Below are 16790 nucleotides of genomic sequence, written 5' to 3'. Positions count from 1 at the left end.
GAATATTTAAATTGGCACTTCAATCCTTCCACAGGAGCTTTTCCAGTTTTCTATGGTAGTTAGTGTGATTCAGGCTTGGTGCTGACATGCAACATGCTCAGACAGAATGGAGCCTCTGCTGGGGACCTGCTGACACTGTAAATGATGCTGAAATAACTTATCCTATCAGTCTAAAAGTGCATAAGACAGGTCTGGGTCAGGAAGCCATGAAAAACATAACAGTCAATGCAAATCCACTTCAGTCATGATGGATGCTGAGTATGAGTTGGTAGAATGGAGACAGGCCAAGGACATCTTAGAACAAGCAAGAGAATTATGTACACTACATAGCTAAAATTTCACACAACTATTTCCTACCCCACTGAAGTGCCTCAGACTTCACTGGAATCTGGTTCTCTCTCTCTAGCTTGCTGTTTCATTTCTTTGGGTACACTTACACTACAGTGGTAGCATCGGTACAGTGTGGTTTCACTCAGTACAGTTCACTCCAGAGTCAGGTAGAGCCCTAACTATAAATTTACATTACAAGAGGTTCAAAGTACTTAGCCCTTCCAGCTTATTTAAACCATAACTCTGGCAGGAGTGTAGCAAAAGGGCCAGAAAAAAGGCCAGGGACTGGATACGCCAGGCACTGGCCACCGATGGGAGTTCCTGCAGGGCCTTGTAACGGCAGGGCCTTGTAACGATAGGTCCTCTGCCTATCCCTTGCAAGGCCAGTGATAGGTTGGGTGCAGTGTCTTCCTGTGTTGGGAGTTTCCACGACCTCAGCCTAGTGGAAGGCTGGAGCATCTTCAAAAGCCGTGCGCACAGAGAGAAGAGGTGCACCAGCCTCTTCACTGGTGGAAGTGGGGCCCACCTGGCAATCCAGGCCTGGATCATGACCAGAACCCCTGACAAAAGTATGACATTTTAAAAGAATTGTTTCTTCCCCTCCCCCCCCCCCCATAGCCTTATAAAGGGGTGCAAATGTGGGCATCTTTTGGGGGGAAGCAGACCTGGCACACTTCACTGGACTTTCCACCCTTTGAGGGCAGGAGGGAATCTGAAATGTCATCTAGTGGCATGGTCACCTGCCATAGTCATTCAAATTAGGCGGCCACCCACTGTCCCTGTGTACTCCATAGGAGTCAGCACCAGAGGTCACCAGCTGGAGTGATCTTGACATAATTGTTGGAATCACAGCCCATGGATTTTCATTGCTCAATATTTCAACTTCAGTGCAAAGCATACTGGCTTCACACTGACACAACTACTGATGTGTAAATATTGATATCTGTCTGTGCACAGACACAGAGAGGTCCGTTAGTGTCAACAGTGGAATTTAGGGCACCCAAATTCTTGCACCACTCACACTGGTACATGTTAAGTTCCTTAAAGCAGTTGGGTTTATTGTAAAAGGTTTCAGTTCACAAACAAATGTACTTTATCAGGGGTTAAATTCTCAATGAAAAGAACTGAACCCTGTAAAGATCTATTAAAGTCTGTGCAATGACTTAGTTTCATATTTAAAATATGTGTGACCCTCCAGGATAAAAGGCAGAATTACAGCAGGTGCTAAAATATTTAAAGTGACCCCAGTGACATGTAAAATAATCAATATTTTCTGGGAGGGGAGAGAGGGAATGCCACTAGAAACTTCCAGAAAATAAAGCTGGTGCCTTTAGCTTACCATCCCGTTCACAAACTTCTAAATTAACTATTGCTGCAAACTGTGCTTTTGTATGACTTAAGTCCTTTCCCTAGCAAGACAAGGGTTGGAACATTGGCTCTATCTGCAACTTGCATTACAGCCCTACGTCCCACTGCACTTCCAATGCTGTGTTTATATGTCACAACCTATTTCCAGTGCCACTTTTCAGCAGTCTGCTTTTTTTTGGGCTATTCCAGCTTTTTTGAAAATGTTGGTTGGCTTTTGCCAGCTTTCTAGGTTGGTGTGTTTGCTGCTTCAGCTGAATACAGATTGTACTTTACAGCTTAATTTTAAGTTGAAAATCAAACTAGGGAGAAATGGGCTGTTTTGATTCAGCTGACAAAAGGTGGGTGTTCCACAAAGATGGGTACTGGGACCACTGTTGTTTACCATTTAAATAAACGATTTGGACTCGGGAATCAGAAGTACAATTTCAAAATTTCTGAACGACACCAAATTGGGGGGTTAATACTGAAGAGGACTCGGACAAAATACAGGAAGATATAAATAAACTTGCAAATTGGGCGTATAATTGGCAAATGAATTTCAATATAAACAAGAGGTATTACATTTTGGTAGGAAGAATAAGGGGGCCACATACTGCTTGAATAATAAGAGACTAAACGGGGCAGAGGAGCAGAGGATCAGGGGGTGCAGATGCACAAATCTCTAAAAGTAGCGATGCAGGTTAATGAGGGCATAAAAAAAGTAAACCAAGCACTGGGGTTCATTTCTAGAGGGATAGAATTGAAAAGCAGAGAAGTTATGTTGAACTTGTATAGAACCTTGGTTACACCACACTTGGAGTATTGTGAACAGTTCTGGTCTCCATGTTATAAAAAGAATATAGAGGCACTGGAGACGGTGCGAAAAAGATTTACTAGGGTGCTACCAGAACTGAGAGGTTATACCTATCAGGAAAGATTGTGCAGGCTGGGGCTCTTTTCTCTAGAAAAGAGAAGACTGAGGGGTGACCTGATAGAGGTCTTTAAGATTCTGAAAAGAGTTTGATAGGGTAGACGTAGAGAAGATGTTTCCACTTGCGGAGGAGACCAGAACTAGGAGCCATAAATATAGGATAGTCACTAATAAATCCAATAGGGAATTCAGGAGAAACTTCTTTACCCAGAGTGTGGTTAGAATGTGGAACTCGCTACCACAAGGACTAGTTGAGGCGATTAGCATAGATGCATTTAAGGGGAAGCTAGATAAACACATGAGGAAGAAAAGAATAAAAGGATATGCTGATAGGGTTAGATGAAGTAGGGAGGGAGGATGCTTGTGTGGAGCATAAAAACTAGCATGGACATGTTGGTCCAAATGGCTTGTTTCCATGCTGTACATTCTATATAATTCTATGATTGCTCTCAGTCTTCATCATGATAACAGGCAATGCTCATGCATGTGTAATTTGTAAGTTCACTATTGCTTATTTATGTTTGCTGTGGTAACAAACCAAAGCTGCTAATACAAATGTATTTGTGCCTGTTTGGTAGATAATTATTCTACTCTTTTTCTATTAGTGACTTATTTTTTAAAAAAACAAAAGCAATCTATAATTATAGATCTTCTGATAGAAAGTACAGGTAACAAGTACAGTTATTTATTGGTCTGTGAGTCCCATAAACATAAGGGATTAATGATGTAAATAATATTGGGGAATAAGAAAATGGCAGAGATGTTAAACAAATATTTTGTATCTGTCTTCACAGTAGAAGACACAAAAACATACCATAAATAATGGGGAGCCAAGGGTCTAATGAGAGTGAGGAACTTAAAGTAATTAATATTAGTAAAGAAAATGTACTTGAGAAATTAATGGGACTAAAAGCCAACAAATCCCTTAGACCTGATGGCCTACATCCTAGGGTTCTAAAGTGGTGGCTGCAGAGATAGTGGATGCATTGGTTTTGATCTTCCAGAATTCTCTAGATTCTAGAACGGTCCCAGTTGATTGGAAGATAGCAAATGTAACATCGCTATTCAAGAAAGGAGGGAGAGAGAAAACAGGGAACTACAAGCCAGTTAGCCTGACATCAGGAAAATGCTAGAGTCTATTATTAAGAATGTGGTAACAGGGCACTTAGAAAATCATAATATGATTAGGCAGAGTCAACATGGTTTTATGAAAGGGAAATCGTGTTTGACAAATCTGCTGGAGTTTTTTGAGGATGTAGCTAGCAGGTAGATAAAGGGGAACCAGTGGACGTAGTATATTTGGATTTTCAAAAGGCATTCGATAAGGTGCTACACAAAGGTTGTTACACAAGATAAGGGCTCATGGGATTGGGGGTAATATATTAGCATGGATAGAGGATTGGTTAACGGACAGAAAACAGAGAGTAGGAATAAACAGGTCATTTTGAGGTTGGCAGGCTGTAACTAGTGGGATGCTGCAAGGATCAATGCTTGGGCTGTTTACATTATATATTAATGACTTAGATGAAGGGACCGAGTGTAATGTATCCAAGTTTGCTGACGATACAAAGCTAGGTGGGAAAGTAAGCTGTGAGGAGAACACAAAGTCTGCAAAGGGATATGGACAGGTTAAGTGAGTGGGCAAGAAGGTGGCAGATGGAGTATAATGTGGGGAAATGTCAGGTTATTCACTATGGTAGGAAGAATAGAAAAACAGAATATTTTTTAATGGTGAGAAACTATTAAATGTTGGTGTTCAGAGGGATTTGGGTGTCCTTGTACACGAATCACAGAAAGTTAACATGCAGGTACAGCAAGCAATTAGGAAGACAAATGGCATGTTGGCCTTTATTGCAAGGGGGTTGGAGTACAAGAGTAAGGAAGTCTTGCTACAATTGTACAGGGCTTTGGTGAGACCACACCTGGAGTACTGTGTACAGTTTAAGTCTTCTTACCTAAGGAAGGATATACTTGCCTTAGAGCTGGTGCAGTGAAGGTTCACTAGATTGATTCCTGGGATGAGAAGGTTGTCCTATGAGGAGAGATTGAGTAGAATGGGCCTAAACCCACTGGAGTTTAGAAGAATGAGAGGTGATCTCATTGAAACATGTAAGATTCTGAGAGGGCTTGACAGGGTAAATGCTGAGAGGCTATTTTCCCAGGCAGGAGAGTCTAGAACTAAGAGACATAGTCCCAGGATATGGGGTGGGCAATTTAGGACTGAGATGAGGAGGAATTCCTTCAATCAGAGGGTGGTGAATCTTTGGAATTCTCTATCCCAGGAGGCTGTGGATGCTCAGTCGTTGACTATACTCAAGGCTGAAATCGATAGATTTTTGGACTCGAAGGGAATCAAGGGATATGGAGATCAGGCAGGAAAGTGGAGTTGCGGTCGAAGATCAGCCATGATCTTATTGAATGACCGAGCAGGCTCAAGGGGACGTATGGCATACTCCTGCTCCTATTTCTTATGTTCTTATATATAGTTAGCACTTAGGAACTCACTACCTGGACTGATATGGTGCTCATAATGCCTTTTACTTGTACATTAACTGTCATAAAAGGCAAGTGTGATAAAATGATTGAGTGTACAAGAGGGTCGTCTTGTAACCGAGGAATTTTTAGATTAGTATTATTGCAGTCGTTTATTGGACAGGAATGCAGAGCGATTAGATAAACGGCCAAAAGTCAGACCTGCACATTTTCCCACTGCCCCCTCTCCCTTTTTCTCTTCTCATCTCCCTCACCTCTTCTAAAGATGCTAAATCATGATGGAATAAAATGTTGATGATCTATGATTGTAATTTCTGAACAATGTGTGTAGCAATTTTATTTTGACAGAAGACCAATGCCTTTTTATCTGTTTGCTTTGTTTACAGAGGAGGAATGATCCAGACAAGTGAACAGTATGGATTTGTACATCATGCTCTGAGTCTTTATGAGCGCAGGATCTCAGCTGACGCTGGCCAGTGAATCTTTCAGATAACACACTACAACCATTGATGCTAAGTGACATGGAAGTAAGATAAATTATCTCTTGAAGGTAATGGCATATTTATTACCTAGTAAAACAAGTGGAATCACCTCGGCAGAATGGTGATACATGCTGAACTCAGAAGCTTGTCACAGTACGATGGAAAAAAAATGTTGCCAGATTGATTAAATATACCTAATTGAATGTCGTGTATATTTTCCAAAATTCTGTTATAGGAAGATGCAGCTAACTAATATCATGTGGCATATTATCTGTGACTAAGAAAGATCTTTTATGTTAAGTTCAGTTCAACAATATTTGCAAACTCACTGGTCTAAGAAACTGCATCAGACTAGCAGTCCTGGTTGAATTTCTTTTGAGCGATAAGGAGCTTGGGCATAAATATAGTGCCCAGTCCTTTATTGGATGTTGCTGTATTCTGAACCAGCACAGCTCTTGATGTGATTTATTAATATTTACATGTTAAAAGTGCTATTATATAATGTGGTGAATTTTATTTCTTTACCACATAATTGTCTTGCTGCTGAAATGCACAAGTGTTTTATTCGTGAATTTTAAATAACCGTCCAATTCTGGAAACTTTTAAAACTCTCTAAATGTTTTGTATGTAATGTAGATGCAGATTTTTATTTGTGATATGGTGTTCAGTTGTATGCATATTTATAATCTTAACTAGCAGTCAACTCACACAATGTTAAACAGTCACTATATGTATTCTTATGTCCATGACTATGTATTTCTATTGAGATTGTCTAAATGTACAAGCTTCCTAGATATTAAACAAACCCCATGATTGATACTTACAGCATATTTTGCTCTCTTGCGCGCGCGCTCACTCTCTCTCTCTACATATATATATATATATATATATATATATATGTATATGTACATATAGAGAGAGATATTATATATATAAATATATCTATATACATATCCTTTAATCAAATTGAATGTTGTGAAATAATGTCAACATTTTGTTTCTCTTGGCGGAGAAGAAGTGCATTGTATGGGAATATATATACTAATGTAATAATGAAAGTCCAAAAATATGAAGCATTGACGTTGCTTTATTCTGTGTGTGGCTACTTGGCATATGTTCCAGTTGATGAGATGTTTTAAATTCCTTTTTTGTCATGTGCAGGAAATTGTTTACATTAATAAGTTGTTTACAGAAAGCAGTGCAGAATCTGCACAGGGGAACTCGTGTTTTTATTCAGCACTGTTAATTTTTGTGTATAATGACAATAAATACAACAGATTTTTGAAATCTTGTTCTTGCGTGTATTTTTTAATTGGGAAACCCTCAGTGTTCCTATTTCCACCTTTACCCAGATATTTGGAACATGAGTCTTTTACAATATCTTGTGCTTATAATTTATTCTATTGTGCATTTTTTTTAAATGTATCCATCAAGATAAAATGTGTCACTGTTGAGGAGTAGAATATTTTTCTAATTTGGGCACCTAGTGTCAGTGTCAAGCAATTCCCAGGTCACAGCCAAAATTACTCTGATCCAATAATGTGCCTCATCAGCACCCTTTGAAAAGCATCACTTACTGCACAAGTGTGTATATGTTCTTTTTCACACATAAGCTGTCCACTTGCTCACCTGACGAAGGAGAAAGCCTCCAAAAGCTTGTGATTTTCAAATAAAACAGTTGGACTATAATCTGGTGTTGTAAGATTCCTTACATTTGTCAACCCCAGTCCATCACCGGCATCTCCACACCATGCACCCCAGCAGAGATTGATAACGCCAAATTAGTGCCAGCTTCATTCCTCTCCCACAAGGAACTGGTTTGAAACTGTCCAGTCTCATTTTGCTGTCAGGAAGAAGATTCCATTTGTCTGAGCTAGAACTAAACCCAGCTCCCAGAGTTGAAAGGGTAATACACAAACCCATTTTATTGCTTAATCCTTTTTTTTGTTGTATATAATAGACAGCAAACAATTCACTATCATACAAAATTCCACTCTTATTGTGCTAGTGAGTTGTTTTGATGTGAAGATTTCTAAATGACTTCATTTTAAAAATACTGCTGCCTGATGTGGACATGGACATATTTCCATCTTAAGACAATGTTTGGATCATACCTTCAGTAATACCTGCAGCATTTACTTCACAAATCACCAGAACATTCAATATCAGCTGACTTGGACACCTATCCTTATAGGGCTGCATTTCTAACTTGTTACTAATATCAGTCTGTCTGTCACCATAACTCGCAGCATTTAAATTTATAGAAATATTTCAACTCTGCAATGGTTGAAACATTCTAAGGAGCATGTGTGTTTATTCAAATAATGTAAATAAGACATGGTTTGTTGCGATTTTATGCTGATAACTGTATAATTAAAGTAAATTGCCTTCTCGCAGATTGTATAAAAATATTAAAATCGCATCACAATCTAAACCGGGATAGACCTGGCCAGTTTTGACATTGTGATCACAGTTAACCGAGTCAGAGGCAACTGTGCAACAGTAGGCAAAATAATGTCCCATTACATCGTGACTGACTATGAGGGAAGGATGATTTCAGAGAAGTCGTACGAAATGACACTCTGGTATGAAAGATGCAAAAACAATTGAATAGAAGGAAGTGGTCGTCACTAACTTTTTTCCCTGAAGGCACATTTCCTTTCTACGCTTAGCTTCAGCGATCTGTGCTGAGTGGGAGCATGTAACTTTGTTACAAGAATAAAGAAAAAATGGATACTCCTGTCTTCATAGTGACTTTTACATATGCGTTGCTGGCTTTATCTGGTGAGTAAGTTTATTAAATTCAGCACTGCTCCGTAGCGGTGTAGAAATCTGTGTTAATTATTCCGTGTTAATTCTTCCCAGCAGCACAGGGCTACCAGCAGTTTTTTTTAAAAAACGCAAACGGAAATGAGTTTTGTACACAAACGTACAGTTCCCTATAACAAACCCCGCATAGATATCACATTGTGAGATAGTTTCTAGCATCTGATCCGGGCTTATAATAAAGTTGTTAGATTTGGTGAAATAAATAAAAATAATATTGGTGTCTTCCGGTTTCAGAACCGATTGGTTCTCTCCGTCACTCCATGGAGGGTAATACAGTCACATTCTAAGTGAACTTGTGGCAATTTAACAAAGTTAGAGTATGTCATTGTAACACTCGGTAAAGGGTAGAGGACTGCCCATGTGCTGGGCATATCGAACAGAAACAGGCTGCAAACAATCTGCCCCAATTTCCCCCCTGCGCTGTTAGTACAAATCTGGATTGGGGGGGAAGAGAGCTTCACTGCAGGATCTTAAATCCTGCGTCTTTGGCCTTTCGAACTCCGAGGTTGTATGATCTCAAACTGTTTCCAACCACTTGAAGCTAAATATAAGTAAAGGGATGTAATATTTACAGAATTTTAAGTGAATCGTCTCGGTGTGACTGAAATCCTGTTGATAAGTGTCCCTGATGTATTGATAAAACCCCCGTGTTGGATCATGTCTTAATATTCTGGTATAGTGGGAGAAACGGAAGTATCTGTTAGTAACAGTTTAATGTCCATGTACAGATTTTTATTGAGATGCATGTTCTGTAAGGGAGTAGGCGACATTCCTTGATGCTTTTTTAAAGTTTTTTGACACTCTAACAGTATGTGTGTGACAGATCTAACTGGCTTATTAGTGTATGTTGGTGTTTTTCCTTGCAGACGGATTCCTGATCCTACATGCTCGGAAGAAAGAGTGCCTGCTGGGCAACAGCGAGAAGGTGTTGGTTGGCAAATGCAATCTGACCAGCCGGTGGCAACAGTGGCAGTGGACGGAGCAGGGCAAACTACGCCTTTTGCTGGTAGACCAGTGCCTGGCTCTGCTCAGCTCCACGCCCAGGCATTCTCGCACCTTGACACTGCAGGACTGCGCCGGGGCGCCTCGATGGAAATGCTACGACAACGAGCTGGGCAGCATCGGGCTCGCCGATCAGGAAATGTTCCTCAGAAAGCAGGGCTACTTGGCGGTGATTAAGGACGACAAGAAATACCACGATAGCTGGCTCAAGTACGAGCTCGGGGAGGGCGGGGAGCCCGTTAAGCTGAGCATGTGCCCAACTCAAGGTGAGATCCTGACAATTGCCCATGAGGGGGTCACAGATGCGTCCAGTTGTTAAATTCCCCAATTCCATCAGATTAAATAATCATGAAATGGTTCTACAGTAACAGGCCTTTGAGACCCAATTTATATTGCAGCACTTTAATGCCACAATACATGTCATACAATGAACCACCTCTAATTTTGGACATATTTATTAAAAATATGAGAAATCTCGTTAGAATTATATTATTTATAAGATTAGAATTTACCAATAAGTCAACGTGAGGTCGCAGGTAAACCACCATGGAGAGATAGAGGAGAGTTCCTGTTCTTTATGTTGTCTGGTGGGTCCTTAACATAATGCTGATTTAAAGCATGGCATTTCAAATGGTTATCGAACACAGTAAACTTGTGACTGGTCCACAGGTAATAGTCCTAAAGCAAACGGATGTTTCGGGCGTACCATCCCTGTGCCAACAATTGGGCAATCGGCCATCTGTCCTTTGTTTTACTCAGCACGCCTGCGGAGCAGATTGGTTAGTATCTTAACAGGGTATTTTTGTATGACTTTTGTGCCCATCAAAGCAGGAAGCATGAATGCCAGGAATATGGCATTTGTCACTTCGGTTGCCTAATGACAAGCAACATGTGAGATATAACGGAGTTTATTTAGAGGGAGTAAAACTCCAACAATGTACCTCAGCTCCAGCCTCATAAAAGCGACTCCTACTGCGTCAGAGTGACATTTTCCAGTTTCTTACATCAGCCTTGGTCTTTGTGAGTGAAATTCCTTATTTGGAAGAACTAAGGCTCACGCCCCATGGGCACTTGGAGCTGCACTGAGATTGCCCAAACTCATTTCATATAGGACCCTTAGAGACAGCAGGCAGAGACTTTCATCACAACAGTCTCATCCCTCAGCTGTACTTGAACCCAGGGGTATTAGAGGTGTTCAACCCACTGCACAATCCACCTTCCACAAAAACAGGGTTGCTTAGGGTTGTTGGTCTTTGGAAAGTCCATTTTTGAGATGAAAATTCTGGATGAAAAACCAGATGACATCACAGCCGGAGACTGAAGCATCTCTTCCTTTCATGAGAGTAAAGGGCATAGCCTGCACTTTGAAAATTCTCTCTCCCAGAGTGGTGTAACATGAAAGGATGGGTGGCTGTTTCCTTTCCGAGATGATCTGGACGTCCACAGCTCACTTGGAGAGGAAGGATGTGACTGTGAGACAGGCCTTGACTCGGCTGGAAGGGTACTTCAAGTTAATGAACTGGGGAATGCTGATTTTTAATTGGCTCTGGGAACATTATCCTCCCAAATAGACTGATCAAAGTTCATTTTATCCGAAAAATAAAGTCTTTTGATCTTAATTTTTGCGTTTTTAAACGCTGCTTCACCCAGTGGCGATTTGTATAACACATTAAAAAATTCGTAAGTTTAAAAAAATTAAATACTGTTCACATTGTTTTTTTTAACAATCTCTTCAACGGTGTTAAGAGGTGAGGGCGAGAGCTTCAGGTTTCTTTTAACTGTATAGTTTTCCATTTCCGTGGATGTGCAATACTTGGGAACTTCAAATGACACGGAGACCGGAATTTCACGAACAATCTGTGCTTCCTGATCTGGAAAGTGAAATGGAAATTTATTAAAAAGTGGGGGGGGGGGGTTCTGGAGAAGAATTTCCCATAAAAACGATCGGAAAAGTGAGGAGGGAAGTGGAGTTGACAACCTTATGTTGCACAGGATCCCGGGGATCTAGATAGCATTGCAACCGGGAAAGGTAAAAAGCGCACAGGGCCAATCTTCACGTTCTGGTTCTCTCTAAGTACACAAAAGTACTTGCTGCCCCGGGGCTTGGCGTGAGACTTTCACTTTCTCGTTTTGAATGTTTTCTTGCTTTATTTTCGTTTGTGATATTTTCTTAATCCAATGTGTTTCTCACATTTAATTTATTTGCTTGTATTCCCATCCATTTCTTCCTATTGTTTCTTCTATCGCTCTCTGCTTGAATGTTGTTTCTTGCTGTTCAGTGTACACCTTTTCTCTCATTTCAGTTTGATTGGCTCCATGGAGGAGGGTGAACAGCCAGAGGTGGTGGTCCATATTGGTACCAACAACATAGATGTTAGGGAGCTAGGAAAGAGATTAATAAGCAGGACCTCAAAGGTAGTAATCTCCGGATTACTCCTATACAGGCACTAGTGAGTATAGGAATAGGAGGATAGAGCAGATGAATGTGTGGCTGGAGAGATGGCGCAGGAGGGGAATGGTTTAAATTCTTGGGATATTGGGACTGGTTTTGGGGAGGTGGGACCTGTACAGGCCAGATGGGTTGCTCCTCAACAGAGCTGGGCCCAATGTCCTCGCGTGAAAGTTCAGTAATGCTGTGGGGGAGGGTTTAAACTAATTTGGCAGGGATATGGGCACCAGGATGTAGCATTGGGAAGGAGAAACAAGGTGCACAAAGGATTAGGAGAGACAGACAGCACTAGAGTAAGAAATAATACGGTATTAGGTGGGATCAGACTAACAGAGAATACAAGAAGGTCCAAAATAGGTTTAGAGCGCATGTGTGTGCACAAAGTGTGGTAAATAAGGTTGGTGAGCTGCAGGCGCAAATAGCCACATGGGAATATGATGTTGTTGGGATAACTGAGACCTGGCTGAAAAAAGGGCAGGATTAGGTACTAAATATTCCTGGATACAAGGTGTTCAGGAAAGATAAGAAAGGAAAGAAAGGAGGGAGGGTGGCGGTATTGATTAAGGAGAATTTTTGCAGTGCTTGAGAGAGAGAGGATGTCCTGGAGGGGTCAAGGACAGAATCTATTTGGTTAGAGTTAAGAAACAATAGAGGCACCATTACACTACTGGGTGCATTCCACAGGCCACCAACTAGTGGGAAGGATATAGAGGAACAAATTTGCAGGGAAGTTACAGGGAGGTGCAAGAACCATAGAGTAGTGATAATGGGAGACTTCAATTATCCTAATATAGACTGGGATAGTAATAGTGTAAAGGGCAAAGAGGGGGAGGAATTTCTGAAGTGTGTTCAGGAGAATTTCCTTGATCAGTATGTTTTCGGCCCAACGAGGAAGGAGGCATCGCTGGATCTGGTTGTGGGAAATGAGGTGGGTCAACTGGAGCAAGTGTCAGTCGGAGAACATTTTGGGAACAGTGATCATAGTATCATAAGATTTAGATTAGTTATGGAAAAGGAAAAGGAGCAATCTAGAGTAAAAATACTTAATTGGAGGAGGCCCTATTTCAGTGGGTTGAGAACGGATCTGGCCCGGGTGAATTGGAATCAAAGATTGGCAGGCAAAACTGTAATCAAACAATGGGCAGCCTTTAAAGAGGAGATGGTTCAGGTACAGTCTGGGTACATTCCCACTAGGGGGAAAGGTAGGAGAACCAAAGCCGGAGCTCCTTGGATGACGACAGAGATAGAGTACACAATGAAGCAGAAAAGGGAGGCGCATGATAGATGTCAGGTTGATAATACAAGTGAGAACCAGGCTGAATATAGAAAGTTCAGAGGGGAAGTGAAAAAGGAAATTAGAGGGACAAAGAGAGAGTATGAGAATAGACTGGCAACTAAAATAAAAGGAAATCCAAAGGTCTTCTATAGGCATATAAATAGTAAACGGGTAGTAAGATGGGGGGTGGGGTCAATTAGGGACCAAAAAGGAGACCTACTCATGGAGGCAGAGGGCATGGCTGCATCTGTCTTTCCCAAGGAAGAAGATGCTGCCAAAGTCACAGTAAAAGAGAAGGTAGTTGAGATACTGAATAGGCTTAAAAATTGATAGAGATGGTACTAGAAAGGCTGGCTGTACTTTAAGTAGATAAGTCACCAGGTCCAGATAGGATGCATCCTAGGTTGCTGAGGGAAGTAAGGGTGGAAATTGTGGAGGTACTGGCCATAATCTTCCAATCATCCTTAGATACAGGGGTGGTGCCAGAGGACTGGAGAATTGGAAATGTTACACCCTTGTTCAAAAAAGGGTGTAAGGATAAACCCAGCAACTACTGGCCAATTAGCTTAACCTCGGTGATGGGGAAGCTTTTAGAAACGTTAATTCGGGACAAAATTAACAGTCACTTGGACAAGTGTGGATTAATTAAGGAAAACCAGCACGGATTTGTTAAAGGCAAATTGTGTTTAATTAACTTGATTGAGTTTTTTGATGAGGTGACAGAGAGGGTTGATGAGGGCAATACAGTTGATATGGTGTATATGGACCTCCAAAAGGCATTTGATAAAATGCCACATAATAGGCTTGTCAGCAAAGTTGAAGCTCATGGAATAAAAGGGGCAGTGGCAGCATGGATACGAAATTGGCGAAGTAACAGAAAACAGAGAGTAGTGGTGAACGGTTGTTTTTCGGACTGGAGGAAGGTACAGTGATGTTCCCCAGGGGTTGGTAGTAAGACCACTGCTTTTCTTGATATATATTAATGACTTGGACTTGGGTGTACAGGGCACAATTTCAAAATTTGCAGATGACACAAAACTTAGAAGGGTAGTAAACAGTGAGGAGGATAGTGATAGACTTCAAGAGGACATAGACAGGCTGGTGGAATGGGCGGACACGTAGCAGATGAAATTTAACACAGAGAAGTGCAAAGTGATACATTTTGGCAGGAGGAACGAGGAGAGGCAATATAAATTAAAGGGTACAATTCTAAAGGGGGTGCAGGAACAGAGTGACCTGGGGGTATATGTGCACAGGTCGTTGAAGGTGGCAAGGCAGGTTGAGAAAGCGGTTAAAAAAGCATACGAGATCCCGGGCTTTATAAATAGAATCATTGAGTACAAAAGCAAGGAGGTGATGATGAACCTTTTTAAAACATTGGTTCGGCCAAAACTTGAGTATTGTGTCCATTTCTGGGCACCACACTTTAGGAAGGATGTGAAGTCCTCAGACAGGGTGCAGAAATGATTTGCTAGAATGGTTCCAGGGATGAGGGACTTCAGTTATGTGAATAAACTAGAGAAGCTGGGGTTGTTCCCCTTAGAGCAGAGAAGGTTGAGAGGAGATTTGATAGAGGTGTTCAAAATCATGAAGGGTCTAGACAGAGTAGATAGAGAGAAACTGTTCCCATTGGCAGAAGGGTCGAGAACCAGGGGACACAAACTTAAGATGATTGGCAAAAGAACCAAAGGCGACAAAGGAAAACTTTTTTACGCAGTGATGGTTATGATCTGGAATGCACTATCTGAAAGAGTGGTGGAAGCAGATTCAATCATGGCTTTCAAAAAGGAATTGGATAGTAATTGGGAAAAAAGTTGCAGGGCTATGGGCATAGGGCGGGGGAGTGGGACTAGCTGGACTGCTCTTGCAGAGAGCCGGCACGGGCTTGATGGGCTGAATGGTCTTCTTCTGTGCTGTAACCATTCTACGACTGTATGATTCTATGGTTTATTTACATCTCTTCGAGATTATCTGCCCAGGTCCGTTCCAATTTATCTATATATTTTCTTTGTTTTTCTCTCCATCTCTTCATACTTTCTAACTTTGTTGTTTCTGTATTTTTTCCCTTTATCCTACATTGATGCCCAGTTTGCCACCTCCAGACCCGAGCATAGCTCACCGTTCTATCACCCTGTCTTAGGCTTCTGGCTAACATGGTCCCATCCCTGTCAGTCAGCCCACTTCTCTCATTGCTACTTGAAGAACATTCTATGTGAATCAGAGGAGGTTGAACATACGCCACTTCTACAAAGAAAAAATAAATAGGAAATGAGAGTAAAGCTCAGACCAAGTTAAGGAACAAGGGTTACATAAACGGTCAGGGAACAAATACAGTTATAGAACATGAGTACAAAATGATTGTTAAAAACAAAGGGAGGGGAACAATTACTAAAAGCATATTAAATTGCCTGTAGCAATGTGCACAGCATCTGAAACAAGATGGGGGAGCTGGAGGCAATAATTCATAGTGAGCAGATTTGGTGGGGATAACTGAAACATGGAACAGGACTGGCAGTTAAATATTGCAGGATACAATGTATTTAGAAAGGATAGGGAAGGAAGAAGTGTGGGTGGTGGTGGTGTAGGTAGCTGTACTAATTAGAGATAACATAATGACAATAGAAAAAAGAAACATAAGTAACATTAAGCCAGAACCAGAATCCATATGGATTGAGAAAAAGGGTAAGAAGGGATCGATCACGCCAATAGGTATATTCTATAGACCACCTAATAGTGGAAAGGAAACGGAAGATGAAATATGTAGACAAATCTATGAAATTAGTAAAAAACATCGAATAATAATCATGGGAGATTTCAACTACCGCCAAATAAACTGACAAGAAGAGTTAGGGAAAGGAGAAAGGGGAATATAATTTTTATAGTGTGTACAGGACTCCTTTCATACCCAGTATGTGAGAAGCCCAACAAGAGAGGAATCACTGCTGGATCTAGTAACGGGAAATGAACCAGAACAGATAAGAGAAGTAAGAATAGGGGAACATTTAGGCAATACCGATCATAATATAATGAGGTTTAAAATAATGATTGAGTAAGACATAAGTAAGTCAAAGCCCAAAGTAATAGATTGGATAAAAGCTAATTGTGAGGGGATGAGAGTGGAACTAGGCCAGGTAAAATGGGGGAAAAATTGACAAAGAAATAGAAGAGCAGTGAATAATATTCAAAATGGTGATCAATAGAGTTCAGGAGAAATACATTCCTCTAAAAAGCAAAAACAAACTAACCTATAATGAAACACCCTAGATGAATAAAGAGATAAGGGTAAAATTGAAACTGAAGATAAAGGCATACTCTATGTACGTAGACAATAAAGGAAAGGATAACAAAAGGGAATACGAAGAGGTTAGGAAAGAAGTCAAAAAAACAATTAGGAAAGGGGGGAGATAGATTAATCAAACTAAGGGAGGATAAGATCCCTGGTCCGGATGGATTGCATTTGCGATTATTAAAAGAAGTTAGGGAGAAGATAGCAAAGGCACTATTACATATATATAATTCTCTAGAAAAGGAAATAGTACCAGAGGACTGGTGGACAGCTATTGATATTCCTATATTTTAAAAGGGAGCTAGAACAAGTCCAGGGGACTATAGACCAGTTAGCTTAATGTCGGTGGTAGGAAAGATAATGGA

The 16790-nt window shown here is 40.8% G+C and overlaps 2 protein-coding genes across 3 annotated transcripts in view; both read left to right on the top strand.

Moving 5' to 3' along the window:
- LOC137334618 (receptor-type tyrosine-protein phosphatase R-like) overlaps positions 1–6870 on the top strand; it is a 188558-nt gene extending 181688 nt beyond the window's left edge. Inside the window, exon 14 of the mRNA XM_067999436.1 lies at positions 5488–6870. Coding sequence (XP_067855537.1) covers positions 5488–5581 — 94 coding nt within the window. The 3' untranslated portion in view covers positions 5582–6870. The remainder of the gene's footprint in view (positions 1–5487) is intronic.
- A 1362-nt stretch (positions 6871–8232) lies between these two features.
- Positions 8233–16790, top strand: part of ptprb (protein tyrosine phosphatase receptor type b) — a 110548-nt gene continuing 101990 nt past the window's right edge. Inside the window, exons 1-2 of one of the 2 annotated variants that reach the window (XM_067999433.1) lie at positions 8233–8367; positions 9279–9680. In XM_067999433.1, coding sequence (XP_067855534.1) covers positions 8313–8367; positions 9279–9680 — 457 coding nt within the window. In that variant the 5' untranslated portion in view covers positions 8233–8312. Of the gene's footprint in view, positions 8368–9253; positions 9681–16790 lie in introns of both variants that reach the window. The other variant, XM_067999434.1, reaches the window with a different exon arrangement.

Source organism: Heptranchias perlo, chromosome 18 (genome assembly GCF_035084215.1).
Source record: "Heptranchias perlo isolate sHepPer1 chromosome 18, sHepPer1.hap1, whole genome shotgun sequence".
Classification (NCBI taxonomy): Eukaryota; Metazoa; Chordata; class Chondrichthyes; order Hexanchiformes; family Hexanchidae; genus Heptranchias; species Heptranchias perlo.
This window is presented reverse-complemented; position numbering and strand designations above follow the sequence as displayed.